The sequence below is a fragment of the Symsagittifera roscoffensis genome, chromosome 5 (assembly GCF_963678635.1).
Source record: "Symsagittifera roscoffensis chromosome 5, txSymRosc1.1, whole genome shotgun sequence".
NCBI classification, from domain to species: Eukaryota; Metazoa; Xenacoelomorpha; order Acoela; family Convolutidae; genus Symsagittifera; species Symsagittifera roscoffensis.
The window spans coordinates 55,917,020-55,938,418 of NC_087066.1; the positions used below are offsets into that span (position 1 = coordinate 55,917,020).

General features: G+C 37.1%; 2 protein-coding genes across 4 annotated transcripts; one reads left to right on the forward strand and one right to left on the reverse strand.

The window, feature by feature from the left end:
* Positions 1-1,736: 1,736 nt before the first annotated feature.
* On the reverse strand, positions 1,737-5,497 carry LOC134845481 (sperm-associated antigen 16 protein-like). 3 transcript variants are annotated; one of them, XM_063862376.1, is made up of 6 exons: positions 5,388-5,497; positions 4,651-4,825; positions 3,381-4,399; positions 2,857-3,077; positions 2,384-2,614; positions 1,737-2,133 (listed from the first exon to the last, which is right to left on the reverse strand). In XM_063862376.1, the coding sequence occupies exons 2-6, from the start codon at positions 4,814-4,816 to the stop codon at positions 1,830-1,832; spliced, it is 1,941 nt and encodes a 646-aa protein (XP_063718446.1). In that variant the 5' UTR covers positions 4,817-4,825; positions 5,388-5,497; the 3' UTR covers positions 1,737-1,829. The 3 variants fall into 3 exon arrangements, with proteins under 3 accessions (XP_063718446.1, XP_063718447.1, XP_063718448.1); XM_063862377.1 differs by having other exon boundaries at positions 4,651-4,837; positions 5,388-5,484; XM_063862378.1 differs by lacking the exon at positions 5,388-5,497 and adding an exon at positions 5,160-5,381.
* LOC134845480 (tectonin beta-propeller repeat-containing protein 1-like) lies at positions 5,391-20,660 on the forward strand. The gene is made up of 8 exons (XM_063862375.1): positions 5,391-5,484; positions 9,065-9,622; positions 9,849-9,982; positions 10,456-10,972; positions 11,254-12,933; positions 13,344-13,550; positions 18,764-18,910; positions 19,990-20,660. Exons 2-8 carry the CDS (start codon positions 9,078-9,080, stop codon positions 20,330-20,332), a joined length of 3,573 nt encoding a protein of 1,190 aa, XP_063718445.1. The 5' UTR covers positions 5,391-5,484; positions 9,065-9,077; the 3' UTR covers positions 20,333-20,660.
* The last annotated feature ends 739 nt before the right edge of the window (positions 20,661-21,399 follow it).

Here is a 21,399-nt window from a genome sequence, read left to right on the forward strand (position 1 = left end):
CTACTTTATTGATGGCTAGGGTTTGCCGATTGTCTAGCGACCATGTTGCAGATGCGAGGATGTGTGGCTGTTAATCTCGAGGCCGGGGTTATGATTCCGGCAGAACAGAGTGCAAGGCTTGTGTTTATCTTTTCTTCCCTTATTTCACTTTCTTTAAACCTTTATAGAGCTATTTTTACCGTTTTTTCGCTAGTGTTTGCAAGTGCAGCTTTGCCTTTATGTTACGATTGCGATTAACAACAAGCGTTATCAAATCGAAACATTTGTGTTTTCCAGGCTGACAACTTGTATAACAGAATCAGTAAATCAATTGTTAGTCTGATGTACGAGGACCTGTTTTTTTGCAAGCGGGAAAAATTTAATCTGAAAAAAATTTTGCGCTATCAAGTCTCGGTTTATTTTGGTCGGCCTAAATTCCAAAGCCAGAAGTTTTCTTGAATAATCAGCTACTTTTACTAATTGAGAATGCCATTTTGTTGATTTTTATGGTCCAATTATTTCAGGTTAATGTTATTTTGCTTTATTTTGTTTTTTTTTCAAAATTGAAAAATTGAACTTTTCTATTGTACCATTTAATTTTGCGTGTAATCTTAAACAAATCAATGAATCGAGATTTGTGTTTTGAATTCTCGTAAATTTTAAATTCTGAATATAAATTATGAATAAAAAAGGTGTCTCATTTTTCTTGAAAATTTCTAATTTGGGTGGTTGAGTTTTTGCAATAATTTAAGATACACATTTTTTCATGATTACACAAACAATAATTGTTATAGTAGAACTGTTCAATTTTTTTTCAAAGATTGATTGCTTTAGGGTTTTAGTGAATTGGTCGTGATTGCGCTGAAAATTTTTTCCTAGAACGTTGTTCAGACTCTTATATAGGTCGTGATGATATTTTTAAACGTTTTTTTTTTGAGGAAACGTCTTAAAATGCTCTAGTAACTACCGGAGTGCATTCAAACATTTCAATGCATTTATGAATGCACTTTGGTATATATGCACTTTTTGAGTTCAATTGAAATTCATCTGCTAAAAGGCTATCCAAATACGAACGTGCCAAAATTTTGAAGCGGGTGGTGCAGTAATCTTTTAATTTTGCATCGATTTCTTCGCTGGTATTGTGAAATGTAGATAACGAGTCTTGAATCTCTTATTCATGTCTAGTGGGCTTTTTCAATTTTTTTCAACTTTTGATGAGCTGAGTTATGAAGTAATAGTTTTGTGACTCAGCCCATATAATATAAGTTGAAACCAAATAAGCCAAATTAAAAAATTGACAAAATAAAAAATTTACACAAAATCGGGGTTGGTAAATTTATAAATTACAGGAATAGAGTGAAATTTGCCTAAATACAAGTAAATTCGCGCTGCGGAAACAAAGCCCATAAAAATTACGATCGATAGGCCGATAGCGGATAAACGATTGACCGACAAATTTTTTCACAGAAATATTTTTATGTAGGCTAAATGAAACAGGTTATGGCCGGACTCTAACTCAGAGTGTTTGTCGTCACAGGCATATACTTAACCGCCAGGTATGCTGAAGATTTATAAATTTTGAATTTACAATAAAGTACACATTCGAAATGATTCAATGATTTTGTTAGACAAGTTGTTTTCCCGAAAAAGTTTTTAGTCCGATTTAATAGCGGTTACTAATCACACGCGTAAGGTAATGATTAAATACTAGCTGTAATGTTTTTTTTTTCGCAGAGAGTTCGACGTAAAACTAGTGGTTTGTGTGTAATGATGTATTTTAGAATTTATTGACTATTGATAGAATTAGTTGCATTAAAAGTGAGAGTCAATTGTTCTCCGAAGTTTGAAATCTATGACCATATTCGCACAGTGCAGTCGGATGAACCTGACATCAAGTAGTCTCCTTCCCGAGAGAACACACAGGATTGAACTGTGTCTTCATGTCCGCTTAAGCTCAAGACTTTGTCACTTTCCAGGTCGATCATCTTGATGCCTCCATCACTGCTGGTCAGTGCCAGAACGGAGCAGCCGGGGTCGAAGGCAGCTTTGTTGCAGGGATAGGGGCCCACTTCGATAGTCTTGATCGGAGAGACAGTTCTGACATCCCACAGTTTGACAACGCCATTGGAGTCACAGGATGCTATGGTCTCGCCTCTGAAATCAGTTTAATGAAAACGTGAAAACTTGGATTCGATTTTTTCTGACTGATACTGAATTAATTTTCAAGCTTTCTGTTAATTTATTGGCTCTAGGCATCTTTAGTCATTTGGTTTTTCATTTAGCTTGAAAGTTGGATGTTATGGTTGTTTACTAAAGCGTGGCCAGACATGGCAGTCCATAGCGGAGAATACTTCAAAAACATCTGAGCAGCATAGATAATAATTAGGAGTCTGTTTTTTGGTACCGAATGTTGAAAGTAGCATCATTGACAGAGTGCATATGTCCGTAGAATGTCTGAGCACATAGTGCAGTTCTCGCATCCCACAGGGAGACTGTCTTGTCTGCGGAGGAGCTGCAGAGGGTGTTGGAGTAGCTGAGGAACTGGACTGAGTTGACCGAGTCACGGTGGCCTCGCAGTGTCTGTCGGCACCGTAGGGAGTTGAGATCCCACACTTTGACAGTGTTGTCAACCGACCTGAAAGTTGTATATACATTCCAAAAAAGTCACATCGGCACATTAGGTGACTTGAATCACAACGTCTACTTGAAATTACAGGGCAATGAGTAGGACGTTTTTCTGTTCTTTCCTGTCAAAATTTCTTGACTATTGAAAATTGAATTGTTAAGGATGTATACTCGCCATGTTTTTTCGGTGAAAATAGTGCGTTAAAATTATTAGCTGATATTTTTATTGCGAACTAGTTTTTGTCTTCTTACGAGCTGGCGACGAAGTGTCCTGAGTGGTGATAGGAGACAGCCCAGACAGCGAACTGGTGTTCTGCGAAAGTGTGCACACATCTGCCCTCCTCGAATGACCAGATCTTCACCGTGCTGTCCCCACTGCAAGTGGCCAGTCTCTCACCGTCGTAGGAGAAGTCGCACCCCGACAGCCACTCGCTGTGACCTTCTCCTGTCATGGCTATGTCTCCTGTAGGGATCTGAACACATCAAATTTTATAGTTCAATGGTCGATAAAGTTAATAGTTATGGCTGTTACTTATGTCATTCCTGGTCAAGGGTAATTTTATTGTGCATCATTCCTGGTCAAGTGTAATTTTATTATGCTTTCTGTGTCTGTAAGAGTTGTACTTAGCTTGGTCCAAAAATTTACCGGAACTGAAATAGTTATAGATTTGACTGGAATTCAGTGAGAACGTTCAATTTCTCCATTTTTTGAGATTATCGATTTCAAAAATAAAAGTGGAGTGCAAAATTTTAAAGGTATTATAAATGTTTTCTACCTGCCACATTTTCCACGTGCGATCATCGCTCGTTGTGACTAGAAGATCTTCTTTTGGATGCAGCGCCATGGAGCTCACAGGAAGTTCGTGCGCTTGGAAGGTGTGAGTCAATCTGAAGCCACCAACCCTGGTCAAGTGGGCACTCGGAGCAATGACCTTTGCCAAATCGGGGTTGAAACCTTTGTCTTTTGGCCATGGAGTATCGTCAGCATTTCGAGGTAGTTTAATATTCGCTACGTCCATAGGATCCAATGTATTAGGCTTTGCAGATGCCAGTTCACTTTTTCGACTTTCGTAGAGTCTTTGCTGGGTGCCTCCCAAAGTACTATCAACTCGGGTCAAGGCATCTGGAGTCTTTGAAAGCTTGCCTGTAATCCTGCCTCCCTCGGGAATGTGCATTGCGCTGTCAGACCTAATGTTGTTAACAGACTTTAGAGTGGCTTGAAGTCCTGAGACTTGGCCTAGAGCTCTGTCTCGTTCTAGTTTGCTGAGCATCTTCTCTCTCATAGCCGTTTCGTACTTTTTCTTTAGGTGTTGCAATGCGGGCTCATAGGAGTCGTAGTGTTTTCGGAGCTTCGTTAGATTGTCAATCAAAGTGTTCTTCTCTTGTACAACTCGCCTATGGTGCATTCGGTGAAAGTCGCGCTCTTTCCTCATTTTTATGAAGTTATCCTTGGCTCCTGCTGCAGCTTCTTTGAAGCGTTCTAGTTCCTGTTTTAGGTACTGGTTTTCGTGATCCAGTTGACTGTTCTTAATATAAACATCTGGTACGGTCCCCATATCGGAGCTGGATAGTTTTCCTTTGTGTTTTAACTCGTACCACTCGTGTTGAAAGGAGTCCAGTGTTCGCCACATGTTGTTCTTCACGAGGAAGTTCCGTACGAAATCATCGACTACTTCTGGTCTATAAGTGAGAGTGGCCTCTGGAATGGGAGGGGGAGTAAGGCGTCCTTTTTGAAGGTCTTTATCAGTCGAGGCCTCTTTTAGAATCTGAACAGCCATGTTGAGATCCTCGTCTCCTAGAACATAAAAACGATTCAACGATGCATCTGGTTTTACCTTCTCCCGGTTTGTGTTTCAAAACAGCTCATTCCCTCTCCCATAAAAGCATCCGTTTTATTGAATAACGAGTGGTTTAACAAGGTTGATATGATGACAAAATATGTTGAACATGCTTTCTTAGTTTTTATGCCAGTTTTAATCGGACTGAAGAGAAAAAGCCCTGAAAACTATGCTTGCTTAGTAGAAATAGTTCAGGTAAGTTTTTTACCTTCGTACTGAATGAGTGCCTCGTCATCGTCAATGTGCACTTCCTCGTAGTTGATCTCCTGGTCTGACTCCGGATCTCCGGGAATGGTAGCTGGCTCCAAGTAGTACGCCTCATCCTCTCTCTCACCTGCTACTCCTCCCATGCCAGATGCAGAAGCAGTTGCCATATTATGTATCTATCAAATGACCTTTTTTGCAGTTTCCCAACAACAATTGTTTTGTTTATCTGGTTTAGAAGTCTCGAAGGTATGTTTTGGTAGTAGAAATCCGGATCTACTTAACAATATCCCCCCTATGGTACCTACTTAAAAATCTCCACCCCTATAAATAAATACAGTAAATTAGGACTGAGCTTTCTATTGAGAATTGTAATTTTGCTGAATTCTGATTGGTCGAAAAATCGACCTTTTTGATCTAGTTGACAATCTTACTCCCCCATTTCTTGAAAGGAGTGGAAATTGTAAAGTAGATCCAGCAATCCTAACAATGTTTAACTAAACTGTCATTTACCTTATGTGCTTTTTTAAAATAGATTTATCTATTGTTTGGGCATGTTGAGGTCTGCAGCTCAAACTCTTCTACAGGTCTACCTCCTAATGTTTTATCAATATTCCATAAAACTTAACTGATCCTCCTAGTTTTTTTGTTGCTCGGAGGAATATGAAATACCAAGTAGTATCGTGGAGATCGACACTAATTTTCTTGATAGATGGGAAACTGAAAGCCAGTGTAATATACTTCTAGATATCGAATGTAAATATAGAAGGTGTGTGTAATTATTGAATGTTCAGGTAGATTGAATGGCTGCAGTGCTTTCAAAAGAGCTGATACAATGGTTTGTGAATGTTTTTTTACTTTAACCACAGTTTTGTGCGGAGGATTTTATATAAAAACGCACGTGCTGAGTGAAACCGAATATTTTTTATTCTTTACCAAAGAGGTTACCAAACAAAAACGTCGTTATAGGAATGGCTCTACACTGGTGTAGAAACTTTTTCACGTCCTTTTTGATAGAAGTTTTTTAAATCAAGAGACGACAAACTAAGCAGATTGTACCAAACATTTATACGGTCACAGGACTCTTCTGAACTCATCTCTTTATGGTACCTTAGTTCATAATGAATTCAAATTTCTAGGGTACACAACCTGGAGGTAGAGACTACGCCTGGGACGGCAAGGATCCTGGGTTTGAATCTGACCAGGACCTGTTTCTTGAACGGGAAATATTCTGTTTCAAATAAAATTGTCGACCTTCTAGTTGAATAGTTTTTTTTTTGCTGTCTGCGTTTTGCTTGTAGTTGTTTCAAGTGTTTTGTTTTGCTCCTGTAATTCGTAATTTTACTTATCGTCACTTCGTCTTTCCTGTTTTTTTTAGAAACTACATTCGACCCAAATTATTTATATCTATATTTTATTGGCTTTGTGACCTAATTATGGGTCCTTTCGAGGGAAATGCAATTCTTATGCTCCCGTCTGGGTCGCACCAAATGCTAAGTCTTTAAATAGAACTTATATTTCAAAGTTTTTCATTACAGCAAATTTGTTTCGGTTCTACTAGAATTTCCCAGGTTTTGTCGGCTCAGGCAAATATATCCAAACAGACATTTTTTAAAGTTTTTTTTGGAATCAAAATCACAACTATCAGTTCTTTAATGTGATACAACCCGGACACGTACGACTCTTTTTCGATGTATTTAAAATTGGGCGGAAAAAATACACCCTATGTCATAGTTTTTTGCGACCCCTTTGGGAAAGGTGGTCGGAAAAAGAAAAACGAAAAATTGAAAATAGCCAAAGTTTCACAAAAATTCAGTTGGTATTAAGAGTAATGAATGTAGTGAGTACTCCTTTATAGATCTTGGTCACTTTTTTGTTCTCGCTCAATTTCGATTGTTCACGCTCAATATTTGTTCACGCTTAATATTTGTTCTAGCTTAATATTTGTTCACGCTCAATTTCGATTTTTCGCGGTTTGACTTTTAATTTCTTTTCAAATACCCTTCACTTTCTTTTTTTTAAAAAAAAAAGAATGCACACTCCTTATCAAACAGCAAAAATGGAAAGATCGCAAAACGTGTGGATTGACATCTAATTTTGAAAATGGAATTAGATCATCAGATTTCCGAGTGAAATAAAGGGAGCGTGGAAGTTGGCTGTGGAAGTCGACGGACAAGCGACCGAAAAAAAGGTCAATATGATTCTCTCGAATGAAATAAAATCGTGGTTCATTTCAACCTTATTCATTATATACTGATCAACATTTTTTAAATTCTCATGATGGATAAAAACATTCGAATCGTGTTGTTTTAACCGTCAAGTGGAAACCGCAAATATCGAGATGCGACGAGAAAAAAAGATTTGGCTGAAAAAATTATTCGGTTTTCAGACAAAAACTTTTTTGGTTCCTTCTTTCCAGTCGAATTGTTTAAGATTAATGAACATAGTCAGATTAATGAACAGAAGCAAATCTCCCTCTCCAATTAGAGACTTATAATATATATATTTTTGTGAAATTCGAAGTTGAAAATTTGTCAATCCTTTTTGTAGGTTTCTAAGAACGTAGAACGTAGTGAATACTCTTATATAGATCTTGCTGATTTTTTTTGTTTGTTTTTTCTTCAGGAAAAAGTCTTAAAATTTTTTCACGCTCAATTTTGATTTTCGCGGTTTGACTTGTGATTTCTTTTAAAGTTCAGTGCATTTCCATTGTTAATAGGAAGGCAAACTCAAGTATCGAACAGCAAAAATGTGAAGATCACGAAAAACGTGGTCGACTTCTGATTTCGGAAATGGAAACTATCAGATTTCCCAGTGAAATAAAAGTTTACCTATTGATCCAGTATCATCAAATTAGGGTTTTTAAGTCAAAAAGGGTCAAAACTAAATTGATCGTGAAATTGGCAGAGCTGTAAGGGCATCTATTTTTTCTTCAAAATTCGCAAATTGATGTTTTAAAACAAGTCATTTTTTTTTCTGTTTCCTTGCGTTAATTGTTCTTTTCCCATTTTCAGTTGGTATTTTTTTGAATTATCATTAGACACCGTCGATTGCCTTTCGGGACGTGTTTTCAAGTTTTAAGTTTTTTTCAAAATGTTTTCATTTTTTTTGTACGTAATGGCTTTCCTTTCTGTCTGCTAGCGTGGAATGCTGTTTTTGTGTGGAATCGAAATTGGTGCGAAGCACAGCTTCGCTTCTGTGTTTAAATATTTCTTTTTAATCTTTCTTCTATATTCCATTCTTAGGCTGGTGATTATAATAGAATATAGAATCAAGTTGGAATATCAATTCGGATATTCGTCGTCAAGATTTATCAAATCGGGATATAGACTTTATTGGTTTAAAATAGTATAACAAAATCACTTAAATCAGTCGGGGCTTAACTGTTTGTAAGAAATGTCGGGCCAAATGTTTTTTGAGCATATCTGCATTTTAACTTGCGGTTGTTTTCGATTTTTTCTTTCATAGTTGGCTGTAAACTGTTTTTAACTTTTTTTTTCTATTTGAGCTGGTTAGTTTTAGTTTTTTTTTTTGCATTAAAACTTATTTGGCTTTGAATGCCTTCGGCAGCAGTTATAACTGTTTTGTTTAAAAGGCAAAAATATGAACCGTGTTTAGACGCTGTCAGAATGCAGTTTTTTTCCAGTTTTTTTTCCGAGGCAAACGTCAGATGCTTTTAGACAGAAGCTGGCTAGAAATCTGAATTAATTTTATTATGTAGCAGAGTAGTTTTTTATATTCCTTTTTAAGTTGAGGGAGACGTATATAAAGTCTAGTTAAGACTCTTAGCTTTCCAATGAATTTTTCACCAAATTTCGTACTGCTTTGCTGTTTAAGGGGGCTTTTTGGCACTAAGAATACTTCTCTAACACCCTCTAACTGAATGGCCAAACAACGCCTTGAAAAGTAATATTTTACGGTTTTTTATTTGGCTGTATTTTGAGAAACAGTTTCATTCATCATATGTCAAAATTTCAACCGTTTATGTCTAGTAATTGTTGAGAAAACGGCAAATGTGAAACAATTTTTGTTCTTTTTGTTATGAAAATTAAAAGTTGCAGATTCTATGTCTGGTGAATGTAGCAAAAATTTGAAGAACAATTTTTGAAAGAACCATTTGCTTTTGAAGCTATATATTTTTTGATTTTCTGTTTTGGTATAATAACCAGAAAAGATTGGGTCGCATAGCACTAGCAATATTTGCAGTGAAACCCAAGATGAAAATCTAATACTTTTAAAACTAGTCGCTCTATTTTCTCATAAGCTTTTTTTGCCGAAGTATGCCATCTCCTGGTATCTAGTTTGGGTTAAAATAAGTATATTAATTCATCAAGTGTTCAATGAATGCCATTAAAATGGACAATCAGTGCGCTAACTCATTCTGAAATGATCATTATATGCATTTTTTTTTGTTTCAGTTGAAGGCAATGAATGGCTGCAGATGTGACTGAAGCTTTTTCCACCTACAGAAATTTACAGACCCGTTTTCATCATCCAACCAATGTTTCCTCTCATGGTAGCTCATCTAATCTATCAACAACCTCAGATAGCACCGAAACCGGATCTACAGGAGACTCAAAACATACCGGGGATTCTCGATCGACTTTTGAAATCGGAGATGACGGCGACACTGTGCTCGGAGGCGAAAACAGTATCAGTTCCCCGGAAAATTGCGTCTATTTCGTGACAAGCAAACCAGAAGGCAAGCTACTTTATCTAGATACCAATTCAAAAGCTCTACAGGAATTCCCAAACATTCCAGAAGATTCTAGTACTCGTGAGTCTGGTGGATCTCTAAATATCATATCGTGTTGTCCACAGAAACATTCCATTTGGGCTCTGACGGACGATGGATCTGTTTACATGTACCAGTTTCCGACCACTTCTAGAATCAGACATCAAGTACACACCTATGAGAATCAGAGATACAGGCCATTTATGGGAGGATGGACGTCGAAGTTACTGGCGCTTGACAGGTTGGTAGCTTGAGTTGTAATAATGTTTGGATAATTTGTGAAGTACTCTACTGACGAGCGAGATTATAAGGTGCTACCTGTCAAGGTTGCTTTGTTTTGCGGATAATTTGTAAAGTACTCTACTGACGAGCGAGATTATAAGGTGCTACCTGTCAAGGTTGCTTTGGTTTGCCAAGCTACAGGATCGAAGTTAAGAGAAAAGATGTTTTTAATGGTTTCTGTCTAGGTACCCGTGGAGCAGCAAAGGTGGTCATAAGTCGCTTCCCAAAGACTCCTTCCGTCTCCTTAGTCCAGATTGTTGGCAGTGGGAGGGAGCGTGGAAGTTGGCCGTGGTAGTCGACGGACAAGCCACCGAAAAAGGTCAATATGGTTCACTCGAATAAAATTAAATCATGCTTCATTTCAACTTTTTTCATTATTTACTGCTCAATTTGTGTTTTACTCTTGAAGATGGGTAAAAAAAATTTGAATCGTGTTGTTTTAATCGCCAAGTGGAAACCCAAAACATCGAGATGCGACGCGAAAAAAAAAGATAAGCTGAAAAAATTATTTGGTTTTCAGACAAAAACAATTTTTGATTCCTTCCTGTCGGTCGAAGTGCTTTTAACTACAGCCCACATGGTTAAGTAATAATGTTTATATCATAAGAGAAGCTGGCTAACTTCTAATCTGCGGAGATAACTCTCCAAGTCCACTTCTTCTCTTTAGGATCTCCCTCTTGCATATAATTATTTTTGTCTGATTAATTCAAATATTTAAATTGACTTCTGGCCCTCTCAAATGTTAGAAAGTATCAAAAGTGGCAATGTTAGAAGTTATTGCTGCGCCTTTAGATGGCTGGCAGTTCGCAGGAAACTTCACCAGTGCTGCTTTTGGAGCTCAAGGAATGCTGACTGCGGTTCGAAGGAGAAAATGGGTTCGATACATGACCTTCTCCAAGTACAGCCAATGGTTCAAAATCGAACTGCCATCTAAAATTTCAACCTCATATCCGATTCAGCCAGGCTCAAATTCTTCTAAGAACTTCAAAAGGGAAGTTGTTTGTCTGTCTGTCGGTGGATCCAGACTCAACGGAGCAGTTAAAGGTCATCTGTCAGTTTGGGTTCTGACTTCAGATAACCGACTTTTGTTTCGTGAAGGTGTTTGTGCCACGAGACCTGAAGGCAGTCACTGGCGTGTAGTCGAATCCTTGATTGAATCTATCAACCAAATTACAGTAGGACCATCTGGGGCGACTTGGATTGTAACGTGGAATGGGAATCTGTTGGTCCGTAAAGATGTCAACGCAAGGAGTCCCTGGGGATCCAAGTGGATAACTCTAGTGGCAAGCGAAGACAAAGTTGTCCCTAGGTTAAGAGTCTTCAATTAGTTTGTATCATTTAAGTTTGCTGGCGTATTTATTTAGTCGAATAAAAGATACTGATTAGTATTCACGGAGTTTGTTCATTTAGCTTCCAAATGAATTATAGGACACCAAACTTTCCTCTTGCTGACCCATGTTGGTCAGAATCATGAAGACTCATTTGAAAAGATTGAAATATAACTATACCCTGCAAGTTTTATTTTTCTTTGTCAGTTTTTTTAATTAAGTTTGCAAAGTAGTGTAATTTTTTGAATCTCGGTTTTTTTAGGTTTCAGAGAGTGAGTCTTGGAGAGAAGAGTGCGTGGGCTATCTCTGCTAATGCCCAAAAGGTATACTACTTGCCGAACATCGAGGCTAAATTCATAGACTACAAGTGGATACCAGTTGTAGGAGACATGTTTGGAGTGTATGTCGGCTTAAACAACCAAGTATGGGCCGTGCCTCTTCTAGAAAGATCTGGAATATTCTTCAGAGATAAAGTGAACACGGAAGAAATATGCGGTCGTGGATGGAAGAAAATGGAAATCGATTTCAATGACGTCATTTCCTGTGGGTCCAATGGAGATATTCAGCAATCATCAAACAGTATCATTAGTGAACGCACAACTTGTAAAATTAGAGAGGTTTCGCCCACATCCTTTGAGTGGGATCCGGCTACAGCTTTCAGTTGCTTTTCGAAGTCTGCCAAATTTAATATTCAGCCAAATCTTCGCAATGAAATAGTGGCGAAACTTCTTTCCATTAAATTGAAACAAGAGGTTCCGTTTGCTTCTAAAACAGAGTACGTGAGAAATCAAATCGTGGAATCTAATGGCAGTGTAATTGAGAATAGAGAACGACTTAGCAGAGAGGTATCTACAGATATTATTCTCTCGAAAAATAGGCTGAAAATTGCAGATACGTTCTCAAAATGTCAAGTATCAGTGAGATCACAGAACGATACAAACGATGAGTTTCTCCATTTCCAGTTTCAGGAAAATGACGAAAATTCTGCTTTTATTGAATTATCCAAAATAGTTTGCGTGAGACAGAAAAACGATCTTGACAATCCAACTTTGATTATTAATTTCGTGCCTTATACGACCAATTCAGGTGTGTTTCATGTTATCTTTCAGACATTCAAAGACTTATTCTTGTGGGAAGAAGATTTGAGGGTTTTCCTGGAGATATCCCAAAAACAAGCAAACTCAGAAAGTAGCATATCGCATGAAAAGTTTGAAAATCCAATGTTTTTCATTGATAACTTGGGAAGTTCTTTCGTTCATTTTCCTTTGAAAGACTTCACAAAAACTATAACCTGGGAAGCGATGGCTGGCCATTGGTCGAAGATAATTTGTTTTGGTGAGCTGATTTTTGGCCTAACAGATGACAAATCTGTTTGGGTAATGGCAAACCATGAACTGAAAAGAGACCAAAATGGTTCTTTCACGGAAAACCAGACAGATTCTATTGCAGTGACGGTTTTTGAAATAGAAACGTGGAACGTTGCTATCGGATACCGAGGAAAGTACTTTGAATGCATTCCCAAGACCTTCTGGAACGAAGGTATGGCTTTAAAAAGACCGGAATGCCTGAAAGATCTAAGCTGCGTCCAGTTACCGAACACTCGATGGGAATGGAATAGCGAATGGTTTGTGGATTATTCATTTGCTGATCGAGATGGATGGTCCTACGGTTGGGACCTGGAGAACCCTGGATGTTTTCATGCCGTCCCTGCTAGAGGAGATATTTACAGAAGGCGGCTGCATAAAAGATTGTGTACATTCAAGCAGAAAAGTGGTTGGCGAATTCTTAATAGAAAACCAGCGATTGTAGAAATGGCGGCTAGTAACATGAAGAGCAAGCGAGGAACGTTACTGGACGAGTTATCCCAGTCGAAAGTGTCTAAATGCTTCTCGTCCAAAGATTCAATGTCATCATCTGAGCATTCTAACAGTCATGCTAACAGGTACGGCCGTTTTTTTTGGCGGTAGATCTAACATAAACGGAAAACTGGAAATTTTATGACCGCGGGTTTTCAAAAAAACTCAGATTCAACATCAAAACTTGTCAGATTGTCATCGGTCTAAATCTATTCAAAGGCAATTTATATCCACCAGGAATTTTGTTTAACTTTAGGCTTTCCGAGAGTCGATCGCTCTTCAAATGGGAATTTTTGATGGAATTTTGCTTTTGAAGAGTTATAAAACCACTGCCTTACATACCTAATGAAAGAAGTAAAATAAGTTAAATACAGATTAAATAAACTATCATGGCCATGGCGGCTGAGTTTGCTCACAAACAAAGTTTTTCCTTTTATTGCTTTTTTTCGTTGCCTTGGCAAATTAATAGTGAGGAATAGACTCTTTTTGGTTTTAGGTCCTCCTCGAACTTCTGGGCGTTGGACGAGGATGGCAATGTGTTCTGTGCTATGTTTGACTATGACAAGGTGGATGGCAATGTGAGCGGGGAGGAGAGATGGGATTGGAGTGAGTGCATCAAGTGGAGACCATTACTGCCGACACTGACCCAACAGGTGGACAACCATCAGATGATGTCCATCACGGCACTGGACTACTCGGGAGGGTAATTACATCAAATATTTTGACCGTTTTTCGAATTTCTTCCTTTTTTCGAAATTTTTCCAGACAAAATTGCAAACACTAGAGTAAGGAATCCAAATTGCATAAATGGATATGACCAATTTTTTTTAAAAAGTTATGGCCATAGAAAATGTCCAATTTGAAAAATTTGATGCTTTTTTGGAAACTTTTTAATTTTTCTCAACAACTACCCCACGAAATCTAAGGTTAAAGGTCCAATTGAAAGACCATGCGCTACTTTCTCTTCATAGTGGCGACGCCCTAATTGCTAAAGAAAAGTTATGTAAGATTTTGCAAAGTCCATTTGAAGTTTTAAATTTTTTTTTCAAATTAATTTTCGGATTAGTACAATTTAAAAATATACTATGAAAGAGGTATTTCCAACTCCAGCTTGGCCGCTAGTATTTAGTTGCTAAGAAGCGATTTTGGCGCAGGTGCGAGGACATGTGACGTTGAATCTCGAAGTCGTTGATTCGATTCCGGTACATATCAGAATTAATTTTTTCGTTTCTTTCGTTTATACTTAATGACCACTTTTAGAGCTAATTGTTGCACTTCAGATAGATACTTTGAACGGCTGGAATTTTCCGAAGGACATCACTTCCCATTCAGATAAATTAGTTAGCAATAAATCATTATTTGACTGATTTTAGATCAGTTATTGTGTTCTCAGAAGAAAGTTTACTAGGATTGACAATCATTTTATTCATCAGCAAAAAAATTTGCTTTGCTAGTTTGACATTGCTTGGGAAGATTATATATTGAAGTTGGAAAAAAAATCTTAAGATTGATCCTTGTATGACTGCAAATTTAATTAGCAGTTTTTCTGAAGGCAGAAGATTTTCTGTAAAGTATTGATGCCGAATTCTTGAATAGGTTTTCATTATTTCAATTTTTGTTCCTCTAGAACAATGTCACGCCAACTTTTGTAAATTTTTTTGATGATCTGGAATATCGAACGCCTTTTCGAAGCCTTCTGTTTTCTCGCATAAACTCGGTGATTTCTGTTAATGCATGAGTGCTGTGAAGGGAAACCCAACTGTGACTTGGAAAAAAGCTTCATCTTTCAAAAAAATATTTTCCCAATTTTTAAAACAAGGCTTTCTTGAAATTTTTGCTCTGCGAATTTAAAAGACTTTCAGGTCCACATTTTTCACGCTTTTTTTGTTTTCGACTGTTTTATAAAGGACAATTTTTTGCGAATTTTAGGCGATCGGAGATGGTGAGCTCGTTGATTGATTTTTATTAGCAATGGCTAGATGCTCATCAATAACCGGTGAACACAATTTAAGAATTGTCTTACTAAAACCATTATGAACAAGTTTTTCAAATTTTCATTTGTTTGGTTTTCTTTTATATTTGAATAAGATAACCATTAAAGTGTTTCGAGTTCAATATAATCCATGCGGGGTAATTGTTCAGACAATTACCCACAATAAATGCAAAACGTTTATTTAAAACATGCAAGGGTGCTGAATTGGTTTTTGAGTTAAGTTTATTATGTTTTTTTTTTGAAGATTGATAAACTGTTCTTAAATTTGAGCTGTCCTGAGTATTTTTTCATCGTTTCCTTTTTCAGCTGTTTGAGTTAGTTTGATCACTTCGTTCCTCAGTTTTATGTATGAATACAACTGGTGCATATACAAAACAGTCCCATACAAAACAGTCCAATACAAAATTTTTCGAAAAATCAAGTAAGGGAGGAAAAAACAGTCCATTGCAAAACAGTCCGGTTTAAGGTCGCCGGTGGGCGATAACCGGCTCTAATTTTCGTATTAAGTCCTACCCTCTGTTGACAAGCTCGCAACACGTTGGCGCGACTGCGGCGGCCACCATTTTGTTCATTATGTTTGTTGAACAAAGGACAATTCTCGGCCAACCGGCTTGTTAAAACAATAATTACATGGGACTGTTTTTCGAACTGTTTTGTATTGGACTGTTTTTTCGTTCATTTTCATACTTTCTCGGATTGATTTGTATTGGACTGTTTCGTATGGGACTGTTTTGTACAGACATGGTTACAACTCTGTTCACCTGGATCCTATATGTTTTTTGTTGACGTCGATCAACCGAGCAACTAGCTATCCTTGTTTCGTCGTCGCTCAGTGTGGGAAGCTAATGAAGCTAAATCTGTCGTGGCCACGTGGGGTAAGGCAAGCGTCTCGCAACACGAGGGTCGTTGGTTCGAACACCACTTCGGTCTCGGTTGGTGGGTGTGGGACCGTCTACGGTGAAATGGTTGTCATCCACCCTTCACCACGGTTGGTCCTGAACTGAGTAGGACCGGTCAGTAACAAATGAAGTGAAATCATTAGGTTTTTGTTTGATTCATTCGCTGGATTTGGTTGCTTGTTTTTCAGACTTTTAACTTCGCTTTTGTGCAGTAGCGGAGTTGGGGGGAAAGGCAAACGCCCTCCTCCCCCCCACTCAGGGATTCGACCCCCTGCCGACCCAAAGGGACCCCTTGGCACTGTTTTGAGGCATCCATTTTGGGCTGATGGATCCCTAAATTTTTTCTAAAGGCGTTTTTGGCACCTATATTTACTAATTTTGAGGGTGAAGCGCGCGCCAAAAAAATGCGAGTTTTTGATCACACTTTTTCAAACGCAGAAATTTTGGCCAAAACAGGGCCTTTTTAGCGCTTTGGGTGAGCTCACAAAATCACTGTAGTCAACCTAAAAAAATTGTTCAACAAAGTTTTTTGAAAATCCGCCCCCTCGAGAAAATCTTAAATCAGCCCCTGCTTTTGTGTCATGGGACTTAATTGTGATGACACAAAAGCAGGGGCTGATTTAAGATTTTCTCGAGGGGGAGGATTTTCAAAAAACTTTGTTGAACAACGAGAAAAACTGTGTAGAAAAAGACATGACGAGATTAGTCAACTGGGTCAATCGCAAATAATCAAAACAAGTAGAGACTGATGTATATCTTTTACCTTGTTTAAAGCAAGTAGTACATTTCTTGCGAAATAGTTCACTAGTCCAACAAAGCAGGCCAAAGAAAAGGTTTCTTTTCGATTTGTTTTTTGTTTTGAATTTGAGTTTGCAGCTACATGACAACAGCAAATGAATACTATTATCAATGCCTGGAAGGTGACCCATAGAGAATTTCATCTCGTCGACTGGGTCACCTCGAGAGCTTAAAGAGCAGAATCATTGAGACAATGAGCAGTTTGTATAAATATTCATTATCAAAAAGATAATTATCGAAAAAAGAATCCATAAAAAGTTTCAATTCTTTCTTATCAAACATGAAAAATTTTGAGGGAGTAAGTTGTATTGAAAAACAAAAATGTAAGCTAAAGTTGACCCACCTCGAAGTGAGAATTTCTTGGTATTTGATTTTTATCCTACATTTGTAATTAATTTTTCTGTCTTTGTGTTTGTTTGAGGAAGTCTTGGTAGACTCGTTAAATCTAAGAATTTTTTGTGTTTGTGTACCTTAATTACCCTTGCGATCAGCAAAGGTATTGCAATCGGGTACTAGACTTTTTTTCCCGTAAACAGCTTTATCCACAAGACTCTTTTCTGGACTCCTTCACCTCTTCGTCCTTTTTGCAATTCCTACTCCTCCTACTCTCGGTTGCAAATATTAAAATATTAAGCATGGTTGACGGTTGACTATGTTGTTTTAAATATCCGTCGTTTTCAAACTTTTCGTTTTATGTTGGTCGTGATTTTTCCATCTAGATTTGTTAAATTTTGGATTATTTTATATCAGCTTAGTAGCCTGATTTTGAGTAGTTTCGAGGGAAACATAAATTTTATGCTCACGCCTAAAGCGGCTGAATAAGTTTCGGTCTATGTAGTATTGGTTCAATTGCGCCTTTCGATTGGCGAATAAAGTTTGTGTGTGCGTGTCTGTGTTTTGAGGGCAAGAGGACCTAATTACTTCTTATTAGTCTTAAAAAATTTTGATTTTTTTTCTACTTTTTTGATTTTCCTTTTTTTGGCTTGATAGGTTCGCCCTATATTAAATCGGCTAAGTGGCCTCATATTGCGTCGTTTCTCGAGCTGTGTATGTGTTTTGAGGGTGAGGGGACTTGATAACTTTTTATCAGTCTTAACTTTTAAAAAAAATTTCGGCTTTGTTTTTTTATTATCCTTTTTTTCTTCGGCTTAATAGGTTTCGGCCAATATTATAACGGCATAGTGGCCGCATATTGACGCGTGAATGAAGTTTGTGTATGTGTGTGCGTGTGTTTGTTCGTTTGTCTGTTTGAGGGTGTGGGGGGTTTGATTTTTTTAAGAAATATCTGTTTAAAGTGTATCTGGTTTTCGGCTTTGTTACCGCTTGATATTTTTCTTCAATGCTAGTTTCACATTCTATTGTCTTTGTTCGTTTTTTTTTCAAAATTAGTCTTATCGATAGATCTAGTTTTTTCAAAACTTATTAGTTTTTTTTTTACTTAGCAGCTTTCTTGTTTTGTATCGCACGTGGTGCGAAGCTCAGCTTCGTCTCTGTGTCTAACAACTAATTTTGCTGAAACAAAGTTGAAAAAAAAAGAAACGATTTAAGTGTCATTCATGTATTTATTGGGGAAATGGCTGGTATAATACGTTTTTAAAGTTTTACTATTGAATCAATATGTGATTTGTAAGTATTTTTGTAATTAAGAAGGCCATACTGTGTCTTGGATTTGGCATATGATTTGTAAAACATCAAAAGATTTTGTTTGGAAAAACGTCATTTAAATACAATTCCGCTAAATGCAGACAATTTTTTAACAACTCCATTAATATGCAGTTTGAAGCTTAGCTTATTGTCAATTTTTAATCAAAAAATTTTAAATTGAAGCTTGAACAGAAAATCTCACTTAAATTATTTATCATTTCCACATTTCTATCAAAACTCATATAAACAATTTTTTCAGATTGATTGTTAAAGCATTGCCATCAATCCAATTTTCTACCCTTTGTGTTTCTTTTCCGAATATGGCTGTTCTGACTTAGCTTGAAAAACATAATATCGTCTCATCCGCGTTTAAGACCGGCTTCGTTTTTTGACAAACTAAAGAGAGATATGTATGAAGATGAGAAACAGTAGCGGCCCACAGGTCAAAACTAACAAAAACTTCATGTGAGATATTTCAATTTCAGTAGAAATTGGAACATTCCTACAGACAGAATTCGTCTGAATTTGTACGTGAGCGTAGTTGTGGCAACTCAGCATGTTAGAGTGTGTTGTACATTATAGGCAGATGCTGGTGGGTTTGAGCAATGACGGCATCACTCTCATCTTCTGTTACCGGGACTACTTCAACCCAGTCGATGGACCCCCTGGCATAGTGGAGCCCAAGAAGAGACACAAGAAGCTGCAGAGGGTCTGTGCAGGGGGCGACAGGTGAGACACTGCCGACAATCATTTAATAATTGCCGGAAATAATTTAATTACTCCATTAAATGAACTCATTATACAAGCATAGCTTGTGTTATAGTATGAACTTTTTTTCCAACTTAAGTCGCAAATATTGTTGCGATGTAATTGTTGCGACAAAATGTGTTCATTTTGAAAGTGTTCATTTTGATCAATAAACAGCTATTAAGTACAGCCAATGCTAAGGATATTAACACAGACTATTATCTTACAATAGCACTTTAGCTTCAAGGTATCATGGATCTGTAGCATAGAGGTAGGGAAGGAGACTCGCAATAAAATAAGAGGGTTTGAACTTTTTCGTATAATAGTACAAATGAGTCCGCTCTATAAATTGAGGCATGTTAGTTGGTAAATTTTTTCTTTTTTTTTCAAGTTGACTGGTACTGCTAATGCGTCATAATTGGCGTGCTTCACTTAAGAAATTTTGTAGACTCAAAGTTTTATTCATTCAGTTTTTCCCCAGTAGCGTTATCGGTCGATAGTTTTGCTTGTGTATGCGAAGTGCAACTTCGCCTCTGTGTGATAGATTTTATCAACGAAGATCATTTTAAATTTTAATCCTAATTTTTAATTTAAATTTTCATGGTTTTAATGAATCTATAATTATTGGTTTGGCCTTTTTTCTAGATGCATATAGCGCGTAATTCCTTTTTGTGGTAACTAGCGCAATCAATACTAGCAAAAAATCAAGTACCACGAAGAAAACTCACATGAGGTTGAGTTATATATCTCATTTTAAAAATTTTTCAGGTGCGATTTGTGCGGTATATTTGTTAAAAAATCCAAACTGTGTCGAGAAATATTTAAAATTTTTAGGCCGCATTTAGGCCAATTAACTGGGAAGTTCGCTCCTCTGAGTCACTCTTTCTTCATGGCATTGCAAATACAGCATCCAAGTGTTTTTACATGTATCTATGTATCGAATTGGGAAGCTAAATATAACGCTGGATAATCTTGAATTGATATAATCAATTTATATATGATTCTGTTCATGTATCAAAAGCATATTTGAAGGACTATTCAAGTGTTATTCATTACTATAGGTGCACTCTGCTGGTAATAGACTGTTACAATACCCTCTGGATCAGAGATGGAACCAGCTGGGAGTTCCCAGAAGGACAAAGCTGGTCCAAACTACTCAACAACGTCACTGATGTCACTGTGGACTTGGACAACACCATTTGGGTTATCATGTCATCATACGATGGTCGCGATGGAGTCATGGCCCTACTCTATAATATCTCAAGTGGTCATAACTACTTGCAATGCGCTCACCACATGGTCGCAGCACCCAAATTGAGCCTGAACAAGAAGTTTGAATTGAGAATTGTACTTGGTCCAAATGTGAAGCATATTTCGAGTCAGTCTTTTACTTGCAACACATAGTGACTTAATTTTTCAGTTATGATTCAGATGAATTTTTCATTTCACAATTTCAAAATCAAATAAAATGGTGCTGAGTTTTTCTATTTTTATTCTGCAAAAATACTTATGCCCATCTATTATTTTCATCTAGAAGCTCTTTAGAGCTGCTATGTATAATTTTCGTTTTGAACTATTAGACCTCTAAATTGTTACCACTTAGATTCAGGTTTGTTGTAGCTTTGTTGCTGTTTTGCAATTAGTTTTGATTCGTTCAACTTATTAATCATCTACGGGCCGAACAAAGAAAATTAAACACATGTGATTATGATTATTTAAGCTTACTTAATATTTTTTTGGCAAATTGATATTTCAATTTTTTGAAATGAAATTTCATCATTACTTTGATCGAATCACGTAGTTTTTATAGTTTTGTAACTACTGAAGATAATTAAATTTTGATACAAAAGGTGTTTTCAAATCAGTTTACCAACTGGCGTGTTAGGTAAAATACTTCGTCAGCATAACTGCTTTCAAATGTTGATAAGTGAAGTCAACTTCCTCGACGTTTTACTTTGATGTTTTCAATTTGAGGACGTTTTTGGTTTTCAATAACAACAATCAATTTGAGATGTGAAAAAAATTCGCTTATTTGCTTTTTACAAAAGCTGAATTAATTCTGAAAAGGCTGAAAACAAAAAAAAGAGAGAGAGAGAGAGAAAGAAGAGAGAAGAGAGAAGAGAGAAGAGAGAAGAGAGAAGAGAGAAGAGAGAAGAGAGAAGAGAGAGAGAGAGAGAGAGAGAGAGAGAGAGAGAGAGAGTATCGGTTTATTCAGTGTGAAAACGTTTTAAACGCGGTGTCTTACAGTTTCACGCGCTCAGGATGATGAAAGCTGGCGTTCTTAGACCCAAAGTAATCTGCTAAGTCCTTGAAACCAAATGTTGATATTTTCATAGAGGGTAGCTGAGGTTTGCTCTCGGTCACTGTAAAATTTCAGAAATTTGGTCTAAAATGGTTATAGCAAATAGGCAATTTTGACAGTGAAAGCCTAAATTTGCAATTAGTTTTGTTTTGAAGAGTTGATGAACGTT